Source organism: Halichoeres trimaculatus, unplaced genomic scaffold (assembly GCF_033239565.1).
Source record: "Halichoeres trimaculatus isolate MK-OKI-2021-1 unplaced genomic scaffold, fHalTri1.1 fHalTri1_scaffold_7, whole genome shotgun sequence".
In the NCBI taxonomy this organism is placed as follows: Eukaryota; Metazoa; Chordata; class Actinopteri; order Labriformes; family Labridae; genus Halichoeres; species Halichoeres trimaculatus.
This window is the reverse complement of record NW_027437185.1, coordinates 4,723,553-4,739,644: the sequence shown is the minus strand read 5'-3', so window position 1 is coordinate 4,739,644 and position 16,092 is coordinate 4,723,553. Positions and strand designations below refer to the sequence as shown.

General features: G+C 41.9%; 1 protein-coding gene across 1 annotated transcript; it reads right to left on the bottom strand.

Annotated features, from left to right (window-relative positions):
- Positions 1 to 1,200: 1,200 nt before the first annotated feature.
- On the bottom strand, positions 1,201 to 13,985 carry LOC141793255 (NLR family CARD domain-containing protein 3-like). Its single transcript, XM_074673784.1, has 9 exons — positions 13,873 to 13,985; positions 13,617 to 13,736; positions 13,275 to 13,347; positions 11,398 to 11,611; positions 5,909 to 7,715; positions 5,614 to 5,787; positions 5,342 to 5,515; positions 2,902 to 2,948; positions 1,201 to 2,784 (listed from the first exon to the last, which is right to left on the bottom strand). The coding sequence occupies exons 1-9, from the start codon at positions 13,920 to 13,922 to the stop codon at positions 2,249 to 2,251; spliced, it is 3,195 nt and encodes a 1,064-aa protein (XP_074529885.1). The 5' UTR covers positions 13,923 to 13,985; the 3' UTR covers positions 1,201 to 2,248.
- Between the last annotated feature and the right edge of the window lie 2,107 nt (positions 13,986 to 16,092).

Here is a 16,092-nt window from a genome sequence, read left to right as displayed (position 1 = left end):
GGCGAGTCTCCATGGCAACATACGCTGAACAGCTAACCTGCTCCGGGGCAGGTTAGGTTCCAGATTGAACTCGTGGACCATAAAAACCCCGCCCACTGACCAATGAGCCCTCAGGAAAAAAATGGCTTGTCCATTCTTAGAGGATCCCGTGGACATCGGAGCTCGCATTGTCCGAGGAGCACTCTGGCGCGCGAGAGTTTTCAGGGACCGCACCGACCCACTCTCTTTTTCTGATGACCACCTGTATGAAAGGTACCGGTTTTCCAGGGAGGGGTTGGTAGTACATGACACTTTCTACAGGTGGTTAAAGGGAATGAAGAACTCTCATTGCCGTAATAAGATCTTCAATGCCAACACTTCTGTTCCATGACAATATTTTATTGCCCGTCTTAAAATTGTGACAGGAATTCATGTAGGGCTCATATGGGCTACATATCACATAAACAATGTAAACCAGTGTCGTAAAACCCTGTAGCGAGACCGCCAGCTACCGCGCTCAGTTTAGCGAGGTAGCTCCAAGGCTATCTCTCTAGGCTGAACTTGCTTCGTAGAACAGGGCCCTGGTGTGTTAACACAATTGAGCATGTTCACCTGTGTGGATGTGGATCTTTGGTCGTTTGTTTTCCCTGTTGAAGCTTTAGTAAATATGTTGTCCCTTTTAGAGTAAAATCTGATCACGTTTAATGATTTTATTTTTTTAATTTGAAAATAATTCCAGTGATTGATGTTGGTGTTACAAGAGAAGCCAGTGGAGATGTCTGACTGGTTTTGGACTTCACTTGTTTTGCTTAATCATTTGACAGCACGTTCTTGACATGTTGTTGTTAACACTAAAATCTGCTCATCGCACCTGAACCTGCTGCTCAGCTGGAGTGAGAGGTTGTAACGGCATTACCTTTCTCATGTCGGCGTTAAAATCACTCAAGGGGGAAACTTTAAGGAAAACTAGAGACTCTGTTAGCAAGGACTATTTTAGTAACCCCAAAAATTATAATATTTAACGAATGAAACCAATGAATTCTCAAGAGACAGTGTTTAAATAAAAAAATTACCCTTTAATCAAAATTAATAAATGCCTCTCCTGCGCACGGGGCGGGTAATGGTGATCCAACTTAAATATTTGCTCAAATGATGCCCCAAACACTGTTATGTCTTTGTTCAAACTGACCCCAAAGCAGAGACTGACTCAGGTAAGTTGTGTCAAAAAACCAGAAGTCTTAAATAAATCAAAAAATCAGGCAGTGAAGGCAGGGAGCTGGCTGGCCGACGCAGCGAGGCACACCGGGACATCTGCACACAAAGAGCACAAGTAAGAATCAAACTGCAGAAAAACACCAAAAACTTAAAGCACCAAGCAACTAGAAAGTCCACACGAAAGAACACTGGAGTACTACCCAGGAGAACAGAATTATCTCCCTGTTCCCTGACACTACGTCCTCCTTTTATCATTTCGTCCTTTATTTTCTTTTTTTCTTAACCATAAACCAACTCAGAACACATTAAAACAGGTACCCCATCCTATCTTTACATTTTTCTTACAGGGATTTATTTTCATCATACTGAAAACCTCTCATTAATTCCATTAATTGCACTTTCATTAATTTCATTCACTATAATACTTCTCTTATTTAATCAGATCTTTGTATTTGGTGACACTGTTACAGGCTCTTCTGGATTACTGTGGCTCCTTGCAGTCCTACTAGTGTGGTGCAGTGAGGAGGATGGACCGTTCATTGCCTGGTGTAAGTAAAAGTTGCTGTTTTCAATTTTGGTTTAACGTTGATTATCTTTGTAGGGGGAAAAAATCAACATAAAGTGTATCTACGCAAAATAATCCAGAAGAGCCAAAGAGGATATGGAATGCATATCGACTGAGGCACAGTGCTACAATAATAACTCCACTTGGCAGTGGAACTTTTCTACATATTTACAGATCACTCGCACTGCAGGACTGTAGCAAAAATCACGTGTACACAGACAGACAATTGGGATGTCCGCCTCAGTTGTAACTATGATTTGTGTATAGTTTCAGGACTTCAGGAAAAACATGTAGACTTTTCAGTCATTTAAGACTATTTAATTGTGAATCAGTCTACACATTTGTGGATTTGGGCATGCATTTGTAAATGTTTTACATATTTGCAAATCAGTCCATGCATGTGGATCAATTCACATATTTGTAGATGCATCTACACACATACAAATAATTTTGCTACAATAATAGCTCCATAGAAGGAGACTCTCCATCCTACATACAGCACACATTCACCGAGGAACCAGGGGACTGGAACAGAAACCCAGGATACACAGGTTCAGTGAAGGTGGTGCTGAAGGTGTGGAGGTGGATCAGTGAGTCAGAGGAGACTCTGTAGAAGGACAGAGTGCCAGCAGGACAGTCCACATACACTGCTACTCTGTCAGAGTCAGAGGACGGGGAGGGAGGGAGGACCGTTCCTCTGTTACAGTGACAGACAGAGTATCGTTGACCAGCACAGAACAGACTCCAGGACTGATCATTCCAGCCAAACCCACAGTCATAGCTGTCTCCTTTCCTTCTGATTCCTCTGTAACTCACTGATATATGAATCCTTCCTCTACACTCCACCTCCCAGTAACAGCGACCAGTCAGACCATCACTACACAGCAGCTGAGGATAGAAGTCAAATCTGTCTGAATGATCAGGATATGACTGCTCCTCTTCCACACGGGTCACCTTCCTATTGTTTTCAGACAGTCTGAGTCTTCTGTGAGCTGTGTTCAAGTCCAGAGTGAGTTCACAGAAATCTGATGGAGAGAAAAAGACACAACACAGCAGCAGTTTATCATCAGACACACCTGAAGGCTTCGTTAGCTGACAGTCTGCTGTTTGCTCATCAAGAGTCAAACTGATTCCTCACTTACACTTCTTCACACCAGGTTTCAACCTCTGCTGTCCACCATGGTCCACCCTGGAGGAAGTAACACAGTCAGAGTGATTTTCTGTCCAACATGAGTCCTAACTGCTGCACAACATGAAGCAGTGATTCTCGGTTTGTACCCGTGACAGAGAAACAGGCTGAAAGACATGAGGGCTTGCTGCTGTTTCTATTAAAGAGAGTTTTCCCCATTTCATGCTCTTCTGCTGCCTTGTGTGTTTCCTGATGCAGGTCCAATCACTCCAGGCAGGGCTAAAATCTGAAAGCAGCTTTAGAATTCCTTAGCAAAATCTCCTAATAAAACTGTGAAACATGTCAATCACTTAGTAACACCTGCCAATTGCTCAGTGATGCCTGCCAATGGCTGACTGACACGTGCCAATTTTCAGTGACACCTACAAATCACATATTGACACCTGCCATCCATCAGTTTCACCCACCAATAACTCAGTGAAACCTAACAATCACTTAGTGACACCTGCCAATCGCTCAGTAATGTCTGCCAATTGTTTAGTGACACCTGCCAATTTTCAGTGACACCCACCAATTTTTTAGTGATACCTACTTCCTGCTTAGTGACACCTGCCAATCCACCAGTAACACTTTAGTGACACTTACCAACTTAATGTAACTTAGTGACACCTGGTAATCATTAAAAGGTCAGTTCAATTGTTTATAATAATTAACTATTGTCTGGCCCCTATGCCAAGCATACACCTGTTGTTCTAACTACAAAGTGCATTGTAGTGCTGCTTTTGAACAGTAGGATGACTGGAACTTTTATATGGTTATCATCTGTACACTGTTAAATGTAACTAGTTGTTTCAACGTAAAAACTACAGTCAAAGGGCTACCTTAAAAAATAATTTAGTTGTTCTAACACAACAGAAGTTAACTTGATTAAATAAAATGTTTTGTGTCAACGTTTTGTTTTAGTTTGGTTAATCTAATACTGTAAGTTAATTTTACTTTAAATCAGTACATCCATTTAACTTTTCATGTTAACATGTATTTTTATGTTGAGTTGACTTGTATTTGTTCGTTAACTCAACTTCTACGCTGTAAAACATTTCACTACACTGTGAAAAATAATGGCAAAATACCAGCAGCAACGGCTGATAGTAATTTTCTGTTCTTCACAGACAGCCAGTCCGTGCAGATAAGCAAAAACAGCCAGTCCATGCAGTGGAGCACAGACAGCCTGTGGCTCTGCATTGTAAGATATCAATGTTCAGTAGGGTCTTATATCCACTGTGTTCCCTCCTCACTCAGAGTTACAAACGCCACCACAACAAAAATTACTTTTCCTTAAAATAGCAGTACAAACAGGGCTGCCAGTATTTTACTGTTATTTCACATTCATAAACTTCAATTCAACCTACAGTATTAAAATGTAGAAATAAATTACAGCACATGCCCTGAAAAAGAACAGGAAATTACTATTAGCCCCTGCTGCCGGTGTTTTACCATTATTTTTTACAGTGTAGTGAAATGTTTTACAGCGTAAAAGTTGGGTTAACAAACAAATATGAGTCAACTCAACATAAAAATAATGGTTAAAATAAACTGAAAAGTTTAGTGATCAATGGACATGTCTAGATGAACTGTCGGTGAGCAGAGCTGTTGCTTATGTTTATAACATTATTGGGCTTACAGTAACGTTAGTTGTGAGCTGTAGACGACTGGGGTGTTTTATCACAATTTTGGGAGATTCTGCTACCTTAACTTACCTTTGAAACATATCTTTGCCATCCAAATTTTCTCCTCTTGGCGAAACCTTTTTCATCTGTGTTGTGTGTGTGTGTGTGAGAGAGAGAGATCACTGCATGTGCACAGCTTTCACTGCTGATTGGCTGTCACCCGAGCCATGGCTCTGCTTGTAACCAATCAGATGGTACTGTGGGTGGGACAATGCTGGAGACTGAGAAGTGACTGCAGACAGCGGCGTGGCTGAATCAGAGCCAAAACAACTCAGTTTTGAATTGGTTTCACATCTGCCGTCGGATTAACAAAAAAGGCTGATGCTGATATGCCCCAAAATGCCAAATATCGGCCTAGCTGATAATCGGTCTATCCCTACTTAAAATAATATGTTGAAACAACAATTCACATTTTACAGTGTAGGAATGTTTATAACACATCATTAAAGAGTGATGAATGAGTACCTCAAGCATTCATGGAGATGTTTATGGGAGTATACACCACTTGTGCGTTTGCAATTGGTAGCTGACACTGAGGCGACACTGATGAATTTGCAGGTGTCACTGAGTGCTTGGCAGGCATCAATATGAGATTGGCAAGTGTAGCTGAGCACTTGGCAGGTGGCACTGAGCGATCAATCGGTTTTTAATCTAGGTGTCATTCCAATCACTCTCTGAGAAGAATCAAACATATTCTGTTTTTTAATTTGTGTCGTCTGGTTTTACCTCAGTGTGTCCAGTTTGCAAAGTGGATCCCTAAGTCTCATAGAAAGCTGCTCCACACCTGAGTCTCCTGGATGATTATAGCTCAGGTCCAGCTCTCTCAGGTGTGAGGGGTTGGAGCTCAGAGCTGAGGCCAAAGAAGCACAGCCTCTCTCTGTGATCAGACATCCTGACAGTCTGATGTTTGGAAAAAGAATCAGGCAATAAGAAAAAGTTGACTCATTATCACTATTTCTTCATCTCTAATGTCGAGCAGGATGAGCCAAAGACCTGACCTGAGAGTTTCCAGTTTGCAGTGTGGACTCTTCAGTCCAGCACACAGAATCTTCACTCCTGAATCCTGCAGGTCGTTGTGGCTCAGGTCCAGGTCTCTCAGACTGGACGACTGTGAGCTGAGGACTGAGGACAGAGCTTCACAGCTTCTCTCTGACAGGTTACATCCACTCAGCCTGAAGAAGAATCAGTGTTTAGCACAGATTCAATGTTCCATATGTCATGAGCAGAATTCACTCAAATGTCTTTCAAATATCTCACTCAGTCACTCATTCACTCATTTACTCATTCACTCACACAGCTTTGTTTGCAGCTCTGATCACTGGCAGCAACCTCAGAAGAGCCTCCTCTGAAGCAGAGTATTTCTTCAGGTCAAACAGGTCCAGATCTTTGTCTGAGGACAGTAAGATGAAGACCAGAGCTGACCACTGAGCAGGAGACAGTCGATCTGTGGAGAGACGTCCTGATGTCAGGGACTCTTGGATCTCCTCCACCAGAGAACGATCATTCAGTTCATTCAGACAGTGGAACAGGTTGATGCTTTTCTCTGCAGACACACCCTCACTGATCTTCTTCTTGATGAACTGGACTGTTATCTGATTGGTTTGTGAGTCACTTCCTGTCTGTGTCAGCAGACCTCTCAGGAGACTCTGATTGGTCTGCAGAGACAGACCCAGGAGGAAGCGCAGGAACAAGTCTAGGTGTCCGTTTGGACTCTGTAAGGCCTTGTCCACAGCACTCTGATGGAGATGTTCCAGTTCAGGTTGGTCTCCAAAGGTTCCAGAGATCAGGAATGTTGTTTGTTCCTCTTCCATCAGGTTGAGTCCAGAGTTGGTGAAGGTCAGATGGACGTGAAGAGCAGCCAGAAACTCCTGGATGCTCAGATGGATGAAGCAGAATACCTTTTCGGACTGGTACAGGCCTCTCTCCTCTCTAAAGATCTGTGTGAACACTCCTGAGTACACTGAGGCTGCTCTGATGTTGATGCCACACTCTGTCAGGTCTGAGTCATAGAAGATCAGGTTTCCTTTCTGCAGCTGCTCAAAAGCCAGTTTTCCCAGAGACTCAATCATCTCCTTGCTCTTTGGACCCCAAAGAGGATCAGTCTCGGCTCCTCCATCATACTTGACGCTCTTCAGTTTGGACTGAACCACCAGGAAGTGAATGTACATCTGAGTCAGGGTCCTGGGCAGCTGTCCCCCCTCTCTGGTCTTCATTGCATCCTCCAGAACTGTAGCAGTGATCCAGCAGAAGACCGGGATGTGGCACATGATGTGGAGGCTTCTGGAGGTCTTGATGTGGGAGATGATGGTGCAGGCCTGCTCCTTCTTTATGAACCTCTTCCTGAAGTACTCCTCCTTCTGAGGGTCACTGAACCCTCTGACCTCTGTCACCATGTCAACACACCATGGAGGGATGTGATTGGCTGCTGCAGGTCGTGTGGTTATCCAGAGGCGAGCAGAGGGAAGCAGGTTCCCCCTGATGAGGTTTGTCAGCAGCACATCCACTGAGGTGGACTCTGTACCATCAGTCAGGACCTGATTGTTGTGGAAGTCCAGAGGAAGTCGACACTCATCCAGACCGTCAAAGATGAACAGGACCTGGAACTCTTCAAACCTGCAGAGTCCTGCTTCTTTGGTTTGAGGGAAGAAGTGATGAACCAGTTCCACCAAGCTGAACTTTCTCTCCTTCAGCACATTCAGCTCTCTGAACGTGAAGGGAAATGTGAAGTGGATGTCCCTGTGATCTCTGTCTTCAGCCCAGTTCAAAGTGAACATCTTTGTTAAGACTGTTTTCCCGATGCCAGCCACTCCCTTTGTCATTACTGTTCTGATTGGTTCCTGTCTTCCAGGTAAGCCTTTAAAGAAGTCTTCTTGTCTGATGGTAGTTTCTGCTCTGTCTGGTGTCCTGGATGCTGCTTCAATCTGTCTGACCTCATGTTCCTCATTGACCTCTCCAGTCCCTCCCTCTGTGATGTAGAGCTCTGTGTAGATCTGGTTCAGAAAGGTTGGGTTTCCTGCTTTCGGGATCCCCTCAAACACACACTGGAACTTCTCCTTAAGGTTAGACCTCAGTTTACGTCTGCACTCTGGAGCAGCAGTTCCTAAATGAAGAAAACAGAAATGTAGTGAATGATCTGAAGCTATACGGAAGCAGATTAGGGCCATTTTAGATGGAGAAAATACTTTTGGGCAGCTTGAGATCAAAATCGAAATGACGAGAATAAAGTCCAAATGTCGAAATTAAAGTTGAAATGATGAGAAAAAAGTCAAAACAACCTGCCCCGATGTTTACCAGTAGTACGCTGGGTACAGTCAGCTCCTCAACAGTCACAGGTGCGACTGACAGTAGCAACAGCTGCCATACAGGAGCCTAAACAACAGTCTTCAGGGTCCGTGTATGTTTTGAAAATTGGATTTTCCGTTCAGCAAAGGATATAAAAATCAAAGAACGAGTGATTTTTTAATTTAATTCTAAGAATAAAAAATGAACATTGAAATTGGTGCTTGGGTTGTGCGCCCTGATGCACAGTCAAGCACTTAAGCGTGCACAGGAAAATCCAGTGGAAATTCATGTAGACTGAATGCGTCAGGATCTGATTTTTGCTGAAATACATGTCATGTGGAAAAGACAAAGCAAACGCATTGATCTGATATCGTTTCAATCTTAAAAGTGGTTTGATAGATTGACGAGGTCAAATTATGCACTAAGTAACATGAAAGAAAACGCCCCACCTCAGATCTGACAGTAGTTGTCAAACAGTCACCATAGACTGTATGAGAGGGGCACAGTGATTTATTATTCATTATGATTTGATTACTCATTCTTCGTCCAACCACTGCAGTAACATGCAAAGACAGCGAACTACCCTCACTGCAAAAAAAAGTATATTTTTTTAAAGGTAAAATACAGTCAGTTGGGGTTGCCAGAGAAATCTGTAAAAATTACGAAGAGCCTGTTGAAGAACCTGTCAGTTTTAGAGTACAAAAATTTTATTTACAAACTAATTGCATTTTAAACCTTTCAAATCAACAACTGTTAGCAGGATTAGCTAATAGTTGCTATTTCAACTATTTCTTTCAGTTATACTGACATGCACCCTATTCAATTTCAGTCCAGATTTAAAGTGTTTAATGAGGCTGAAACTATAGAGAACTTGTTTTTTTTTTGCCTTGAACAATTCCATTAAATGAAATGTCAAGGGACAGACCCTGTCATTAAGATACTTCTGAAACACAAGGTAGTCCATAAATGCTGCCCCCTTCTCACTCATGGTTGCAATGTTTGTTTTGTTTTTACAATAAACCATTTTTTGCTCTGCACTGTTAATCCAGAATTGTTTGAAATCAAATCTTCTAAGTTAGGTTAAATAAGAAAAAAAGTTCAGGATTACTTTGACTGTTTAAGTGCATTTTACCATTAGATATTAATTTATGCTGTATTTTGTAACTGTGATTGAGGAGGGAACACAGCGGATAAGAGACCCTGCTTAACATTGAGTGGTTGCACAGGGCCTCTAGGCTGTCCGTGCTTTAGACAGCACAGACTATCAGATAGTCCTCCACGGCACAGTCTGGCTGTCCATGCTTCATGACATGGACTGGCTGTCCATGCTGTTAGCCATTGTGGAATCCTTTAAGTTAACCTTAAATAACATAACAGACGGTAATATATGGTGAATGCTGGGGCACAGCAGAAACCCAGTTAGTGTTGAGCACGAGCCAGTCCATGCCATGTGGCACACAGACAGCCAGTCCATGATGCAAAAGCAAAGACAGCCAACCTGTGCCGTGGAGCACAGACAAGTAGTCTGATACATTAGGCAGAAAGAGCCTGTGCCCTCATGTTCAGCAGGGACTCATATCCACTGTGTTCCTTCCTCATTCACGGTTACTAAAGCGGCTAAGCCTATAACTTAAAGCCACTGAGGGGCTAAACAGTCTAAGCTCAATTGATGCGCTAGCCTCACACGGCTCCGCTGCTTCCTGTGCATTCCAATAATTAAAGTCCAACTTGAAATTTATGAATGTTTATTTCTCACCATGAAACATGCCAATAATCTCACAAAAGTGTCCATTTAATCCTTAGATCAGTCCAAACAGCCCAGCGTGTCAGCACGGGGGTCAAAAAACTATTGCTACCACCGTCTAGCACACCTGCTTCCTGATAGGAAGCACCGATCTAAGTAGCCCCCAAATTTGACAGTGACCCCTAGTGGAAGACTTGGTGTCCTAAACACACACAAACACGTAATGACAGTTACAAAACAACAAAAATGACTACCAAAACCATTGTCTTAAAATGTAAAGGAGCAGTTTTTTTAACATTTGGTTACAGAGAATATTTAATTAAAAAGTCTTAAAATTTGGGTTAGCTTGTTTTGAGTTGGATTTATACAAGGTGATAATTGAAATGAATCAAATTACTAAGCACATGAGACTTAAAGCAATGATGTTAGCCCAACACAAAACAGTTGTTTGAAAAAACTGTTTGTGTGTTACCAATTGAAGTTTTATCAAGTTGGACCAACAGTTTGTTTTTACAGTGCAGTGCAGTTTAAGTCAATTCTTTTAGCACTGAAGTTGAACCTACTGAAACCTTTTATTTAGTTCATCATGACTCAGATCATTTGAGTGAAATCACTTCTCAATTGTATGACAGTGCAGTTCTTGCCAAAACTTCAGTTTCATTTTTATTGAATTAAAGGTTATAAATGGCCCACTCACAATTTTAAATGAAACTCTACTGAGAAGTTTTGCTTACTTACAACTTCTGTGTTAACAGTGCAGATAAAAGGAAAGGTTACTGTAAAAACACATGATTATTGCAACCATGAGTGAGGAGTGTTTAAGGTAACACTGTGTGGTGTTAGTTTTCATCAACACTGCAAAGTAACACCCACAGTAGTATGGTTTAACACCAGTGTAGAGTTAAATACCTCAAAACAACACCAAGAATTTTACACTGAACTGGTTTAACACTGGAATTTAACACCGGGGAATTTGCTGTGTACTTTCTGAATAGAGCTACACCCCAACTGGACTAACCAGATACTTGAAACTCAAGCCTTATCAAGATTAGCAGTCACTTTAACTGAAGAAACAAAATGCAACAACCTTCACCCTCTCTGCTATCTGCTGCTCTTTTTAGGTGTCTGTCCTGTTGTCACACACATCTCCAATGAGCTGATAAAGGGGGATACTTCAGGTCCAGTCAGAAAAGTCACTACGTACACACTTCATAAAACACTACATGCAATAAAAAAGTAAAAGACTGACCCTGTCACACATACACTGATCCTGAAGACTGTTGTTTAGGCTCCTGTATGGCAGCTGTTACTACTGTCGATTGCGCCTGTGACTGTTGAGGAGCTGACTGTGCCCAGCGTACTACTGGTAAACATCAGGGCAGGTTGTTTTGACTTTTTTCTCGTCATTTCATCTTTCATCTATTTTTTTTTTTTACTTTATTCTCCACATTTAAACTTTATTCTCATCATTTTGACTTTAATCTTGTCATTTCGACTTTAATCTCAACCTGCCCAGAATTATTTTTTCCATTCAAAATGGCCCAAAACGAGTTTTTACTTTCAGACATCAGGATGGATTTGATTTGGCTTCTCTCTGAAATCTCTTCAGCTCATCAGTTGTGAACAGTTTGTCACAGCTCATAAATGTGATCCAAATGTGAGCGTCATATTCAGAGCAGAGTTTGAAATGTAAACCTCTCCCAGGTTGTCTCCATTTCCTCTTTCCATCATGTTAAATGCGTTCAAATCCTCTTACTGCTCTGCAGACAGTCAGCCAGCTCCTCCTGCTTCATTCTCCTCAGAAAGTGCAGGGTGATCTTTAGGAACGCCTCTCTGCTCCTCCTCTGCTCTTCCTCCTCATCCTCATCCTCCCGCTGACTCCCAAAGTATTCTGGATAATCAAGACTCAGAGTTTTCCTGATCTCCTTTAGCTGGCTCTTTACGAAGCTGGTGATGTTCTCCTGGAGCAGCTGGAACAGAAAAAAATATCAGGTTGAACTTGAAAAAGGTAAGATCATCTCATAACAGACAAAGTCTGCTAGTCTGCAGAGTCCAGCATGGAGACTGGACCACAAAGCTGCTCTAACCCTTTCATCTGTGGAGGCGCCTGTCTTCTACCAACCAAGTCTCTATACATTGAAACAAATAACTTGTTGAATGAACATAATTCATTTATGGAAATAGTTATATATACATAATTAAATTGCTTTCATTTAGCAAGACCCAAATTTGTTAAACCAACTAATTAAAATTATGTTGCGTGAACGTACAATATGGTGTTACTATAACATATTTGCATTGTTTGGGTCCAACGTAAGTTGTAAAGGTTGTTTCAACATATTCACTAAATTAAGACATTTGAACCGTGAGTGAGAAAGGTACACAGTGGATATGAGACCTTGCTGTACAGGGTAATATGTAAAAAAGAATAACTGTTATTGTTATATTATTATCTCATGTAATGTTTCAGAAACTGGAATATTGACCTTAACCTGAATATCGACTGCATGTAAACATAGCCACTGAGTATATACAGCTTGACTCAGTCGAACACTGAGTGAGAAGAGAATTCAGGTAGAGATGATGTTTGCAGTGTGATCAGGAAACTATTCAGCAGTGATGGTAAGACGAAGCCTCATGAGGCATCTGGTTCGGGAAAGGATTCATCTCTCAAAGCTTCATTTGCTCACGAAACCACCTGCTGGTCAGGCACATAATCACAGGCAGTTGTAGCTTAACCCACTGTTACCCAACCCTGGTCCTGGAGGACAGGCTCGAGCAGAGCTTGATAACGAGCCATTCATTAATATCAGGTGTGTTGGAGTCGGGTAACATCTAAAACATGCAGAGCAGGGCTAACCCAGGATCAGGGTTGGGTAACAATGGCTTAAACACATAATGTGTGATTCATTGATTTTCTGTGCCTGTTTTCGCTCTTGGGAACAACTGTTGATTACAAAAATAAAAATAAAAAAATGTTCAACCAAATAATTTCTCTACATAAATGATCACATTTTCATATAAAACAGCATTTTTGAATATTCTGTGTGTAAATTCCCCTTAAATGGTAGTATCAATGATATGGCAGGTTGTGTAATAATGTTTTTCAGTTGCTTTAGGAAAATTGAAACAGGCAGAGCACAGTGAAAGTGTGGAACTAGGGAGCACTGAATGTGCTTATATGGGCTTATGGGCGATATGCTTATAATATAATATACAGTATGGGGGAGATTTTATCCGTTTTCATTTTGAACTAACGGTTCTTCAACTGTTTCAAACTATTTTCAACGCTTTCCCAACTCTATTACCAACACTGTTAGTGACTGATCAACTCTCTTTTAAAAGCCTACATTTTGAATGGAGCCTGATGGGCTTATGCTGTAAGCTCTGAACCACTTTCTGAAGCAGTCACGTGGTACAGTCTGGCAACGAGGCTTCGGACATCATCATTTTTGGCTCCTTCTCCTAATGAAGCAAGCCTCGATACACGCTTCGCGGGAACGCTCCCTCCATTTCTCTATACTCGCTTCGAAGCCTCGGCACATCTTGTAACATCACTACTATTCAGAAATCTCCAAACACAATGAGTGTGTGCTCTGAGGCTCAGGAGGAGCTGTTCGTATATTTACACACCATCAATATGGAGTCCAGCTGTGTGTGATGCTGCTGGGCAGACTGACCAATGGGAGCCTCTGATCTCTGAACTCTGTGGAACAAACAGGAGATCATGGAGTGTTTATAACAGAATTACACAGTGTTCATGTGATAGACTCTATCTGCTGGATCCTCCTACAAACACAGAACACACATGAAGAGACATGCTGAGTCCAGTTCCTTCTGCCTCTAGTCCTGTTTACTGCTGTTGGATCCTGATAGAAACACAAAGACTGAAACATATTCACCTTCACAGAAAAAACACTGAGCACAGTTAGGATCAAGTGTTTCACACGGGGAAGTTACCTTTGAAACACTCACCTTTCATCATCACCACTCTCTGCAGATTCAAAGTCAGTCGATCTGTCCATAGAGTCACCACTATCTGAGGAGACATCGCTTGGAGCAGGTCCAGAGGAGTCTGGTCTCTTATGTTTGACCCTGACAGAATCAGAAACACTTGATAAATAAACATGAAGACTGAAAATCTTCCAGGTTAAAGTGCTTCTTAAAATGAAGCACAAACTTGTTTAGAGTTTGAATTCTGATAAAGACAAACACTGTGACAGATTCTTACTTCAGACCACCAGATTTAGGCCCAGTTGGGAACTCAATCAGTCTGCCCATAGAGTCATCACTCTTTAAGGAGACAATGCTGGGAGCAGGTCCAGAGGAGTCTGGTCTCTTATGTTTGACCCTGACAGAATCACAAACACTTGATAAATAAACATGAAGACTGAAAATCTTCCAGGTTAAAGTGCTTCTTAAAATGAAGCACAAACTTGTTTAGAGTTTGAATTCTGATAAAGACAAACACTGTGACAGATTCTTACTTCAGACCACCAGATTTAGGCCCAGTTGGGAACTCAATCAGTCTGCCCATAGAGTCATCACTCTTTAAGGAGACAATGCTGGGAGCAGGTCCAGAGGAGTCTGGTCTCTTATGTTTGACCCTGACAGAATCACAAACACTTGATAAATAAACATGAAGACTGAAAATCTTCCAGGTTAAAGTGCTTCTTAAAATGAAGCACAAACTTGTTTAAAATTTGAATTATGATAGAAAGAAACACTGTGACAGATTCTTACTTCAGACCACCAGAATTAGGCCCAGTTGGGAACTCAATCAGTCTGCCCATAGAGTCATCACTCTTTAAGGAGACAATGCTGGGAGCAGGTGCAGAGGAGTCTTGTCTCTTACGTTTGACCCTGACAGAATCACAAACACTGATAAATAAACGTGAACAAAAAAATCTCTTAAGTATGAGTGCAGCTGAAATGAACCACAAACTTTTCTAAAGTTTGAATTTTGATAAGAATGCTTTAATAGATTCTTTCTTTGGACCTGAAGTCTTCAAGAGGGGTCTGTGGCCCCCAGGAGGTCCATGAAGGTACTGCAGGGGGGGCTGTGACATTTCTGGTTGATAAGGCAATTTCTTTGCATTTTCATGTAATTATTCCAAATCTTTCATTTTTTCCTCATGTTATTGTCTTTGAACAAATTTCAGTTGATACACAGAGGCCGAAGATGTTATCTTTCAGTCAAAAATGAACACAATCAGCAACACAGCAGCTCTGTCAACCTGACATAGGTTCACTCAGCATTCACTTCTAGCTTCTCAAGACAGAGGAAGACCCGCCTCTATTGCTGCTCTGCAAATACACGGCCACATGTTTCAGACTGACTCTGTAAGGTCCCCCAGAATACACACACACGCACACACATACACACACACTCACAGCTCTGAGTGTGAATAATGATGGTGCAGTGGTGTTAGTGCACGGACAGTTCAAGATCCTGGTCTCACCTCTGAGCTTTGGTCTGGCTCTCATGGTCCCCACACAGAGTGCTTTCTTCTCTGTCCTTACACTGATCCATAGCAAAGCCCCACCTTCACACAAACATAACATCATGTTTGTTTATTACAACAAGTGTCACAGCACAGGACGCTTACACACACACTGCTCTCTGACACAGAGTCTGTCCAGATCCAACCACCAAAAGGAGCCTCATTTATTCCGTTCCTCTTTTACAGCGTTACCTCTTGATAAGCCAGGGGCTGATCTGGATCAACATCTAGTTCTGTCCTGTTCAAAATGAAGACCTGAGAAAACTTTTATTTCGATGTTTGGCAGAGGGAAGAAATACTTACCAGCTGAATTAAGAATGACTTTCTCGTTCACATGTAGAGGGATACTGCAGCTGATCCTCCTTCAGTTCATCATCATCATCAATCAGAGGACTCTTTCACGCTCTCACCACTGAGCAATCAAAGTCTGGAAACATGAAGAGAACATGTGTGACCTATGAGCAGAGTGCAGCTCCAATCACAGAGCAGGAACCTGCAGAGACTTCTTGTCAGGACTTGACTGAGAAAGCTTCAAGTTACAGAACATAATCCCTAGTTCTTTGAGAACAGACTGAGGTGTTTCTGTGAATCTGACTCCTGTTGAGAAGATGACAAATGGTTGGTTTTTTTTGTAGCAGACAAAAGAAAAACAACCTAAATGTTTCCATGTGTAAGAATCAGCAGCAGTGAAATCAGAGTTCATACTGTGTCACTCTGAGGTCTTTTTTGAAAGTTGTTGGGTGTTTCACTACACCACGTCTGTCAGCAATACACAGGTCACAGAAAAACTAAGTGCCATTTTTCACAGTAAAGAGAACGTGTCGCAGGTGCTCTCATGCTCTGGATAGTGTCTATATCCTGTCAGGTTAAGCTGCTGTGTTCAGGTTCCACCCCAGAGCGCCATGTGGTCTGGGTGAAGGTGGCAGATCTCTCCCTGTGTTTGGGAC

Excerpts from the sequence above, each read along its gene's own strand:
- LOC141793255 (XM_074673784.1), bottom strand. The coding sequence starts at position 13,922 with ATGGGCAGACTGATTGAGTTCCCAACTGGGCCTAAATCTGGTGGTCTG. Across the intron at positions 7,716-11,397 it reads GGCTGACTGTCTGCAGAGCA|GAACTGCTGCTCCAGAGTGC; the intron begins GTAAGAGGATTT and ends TTCTTCATTTAG. Across the intron at positions 2,949-5,341 it reads TGCAAACTGGACACACTGAG|GGTGGACCATGGTGGACAGC; the intron begins GTAAAACCAGAC and ends TACTTCCTCCAG.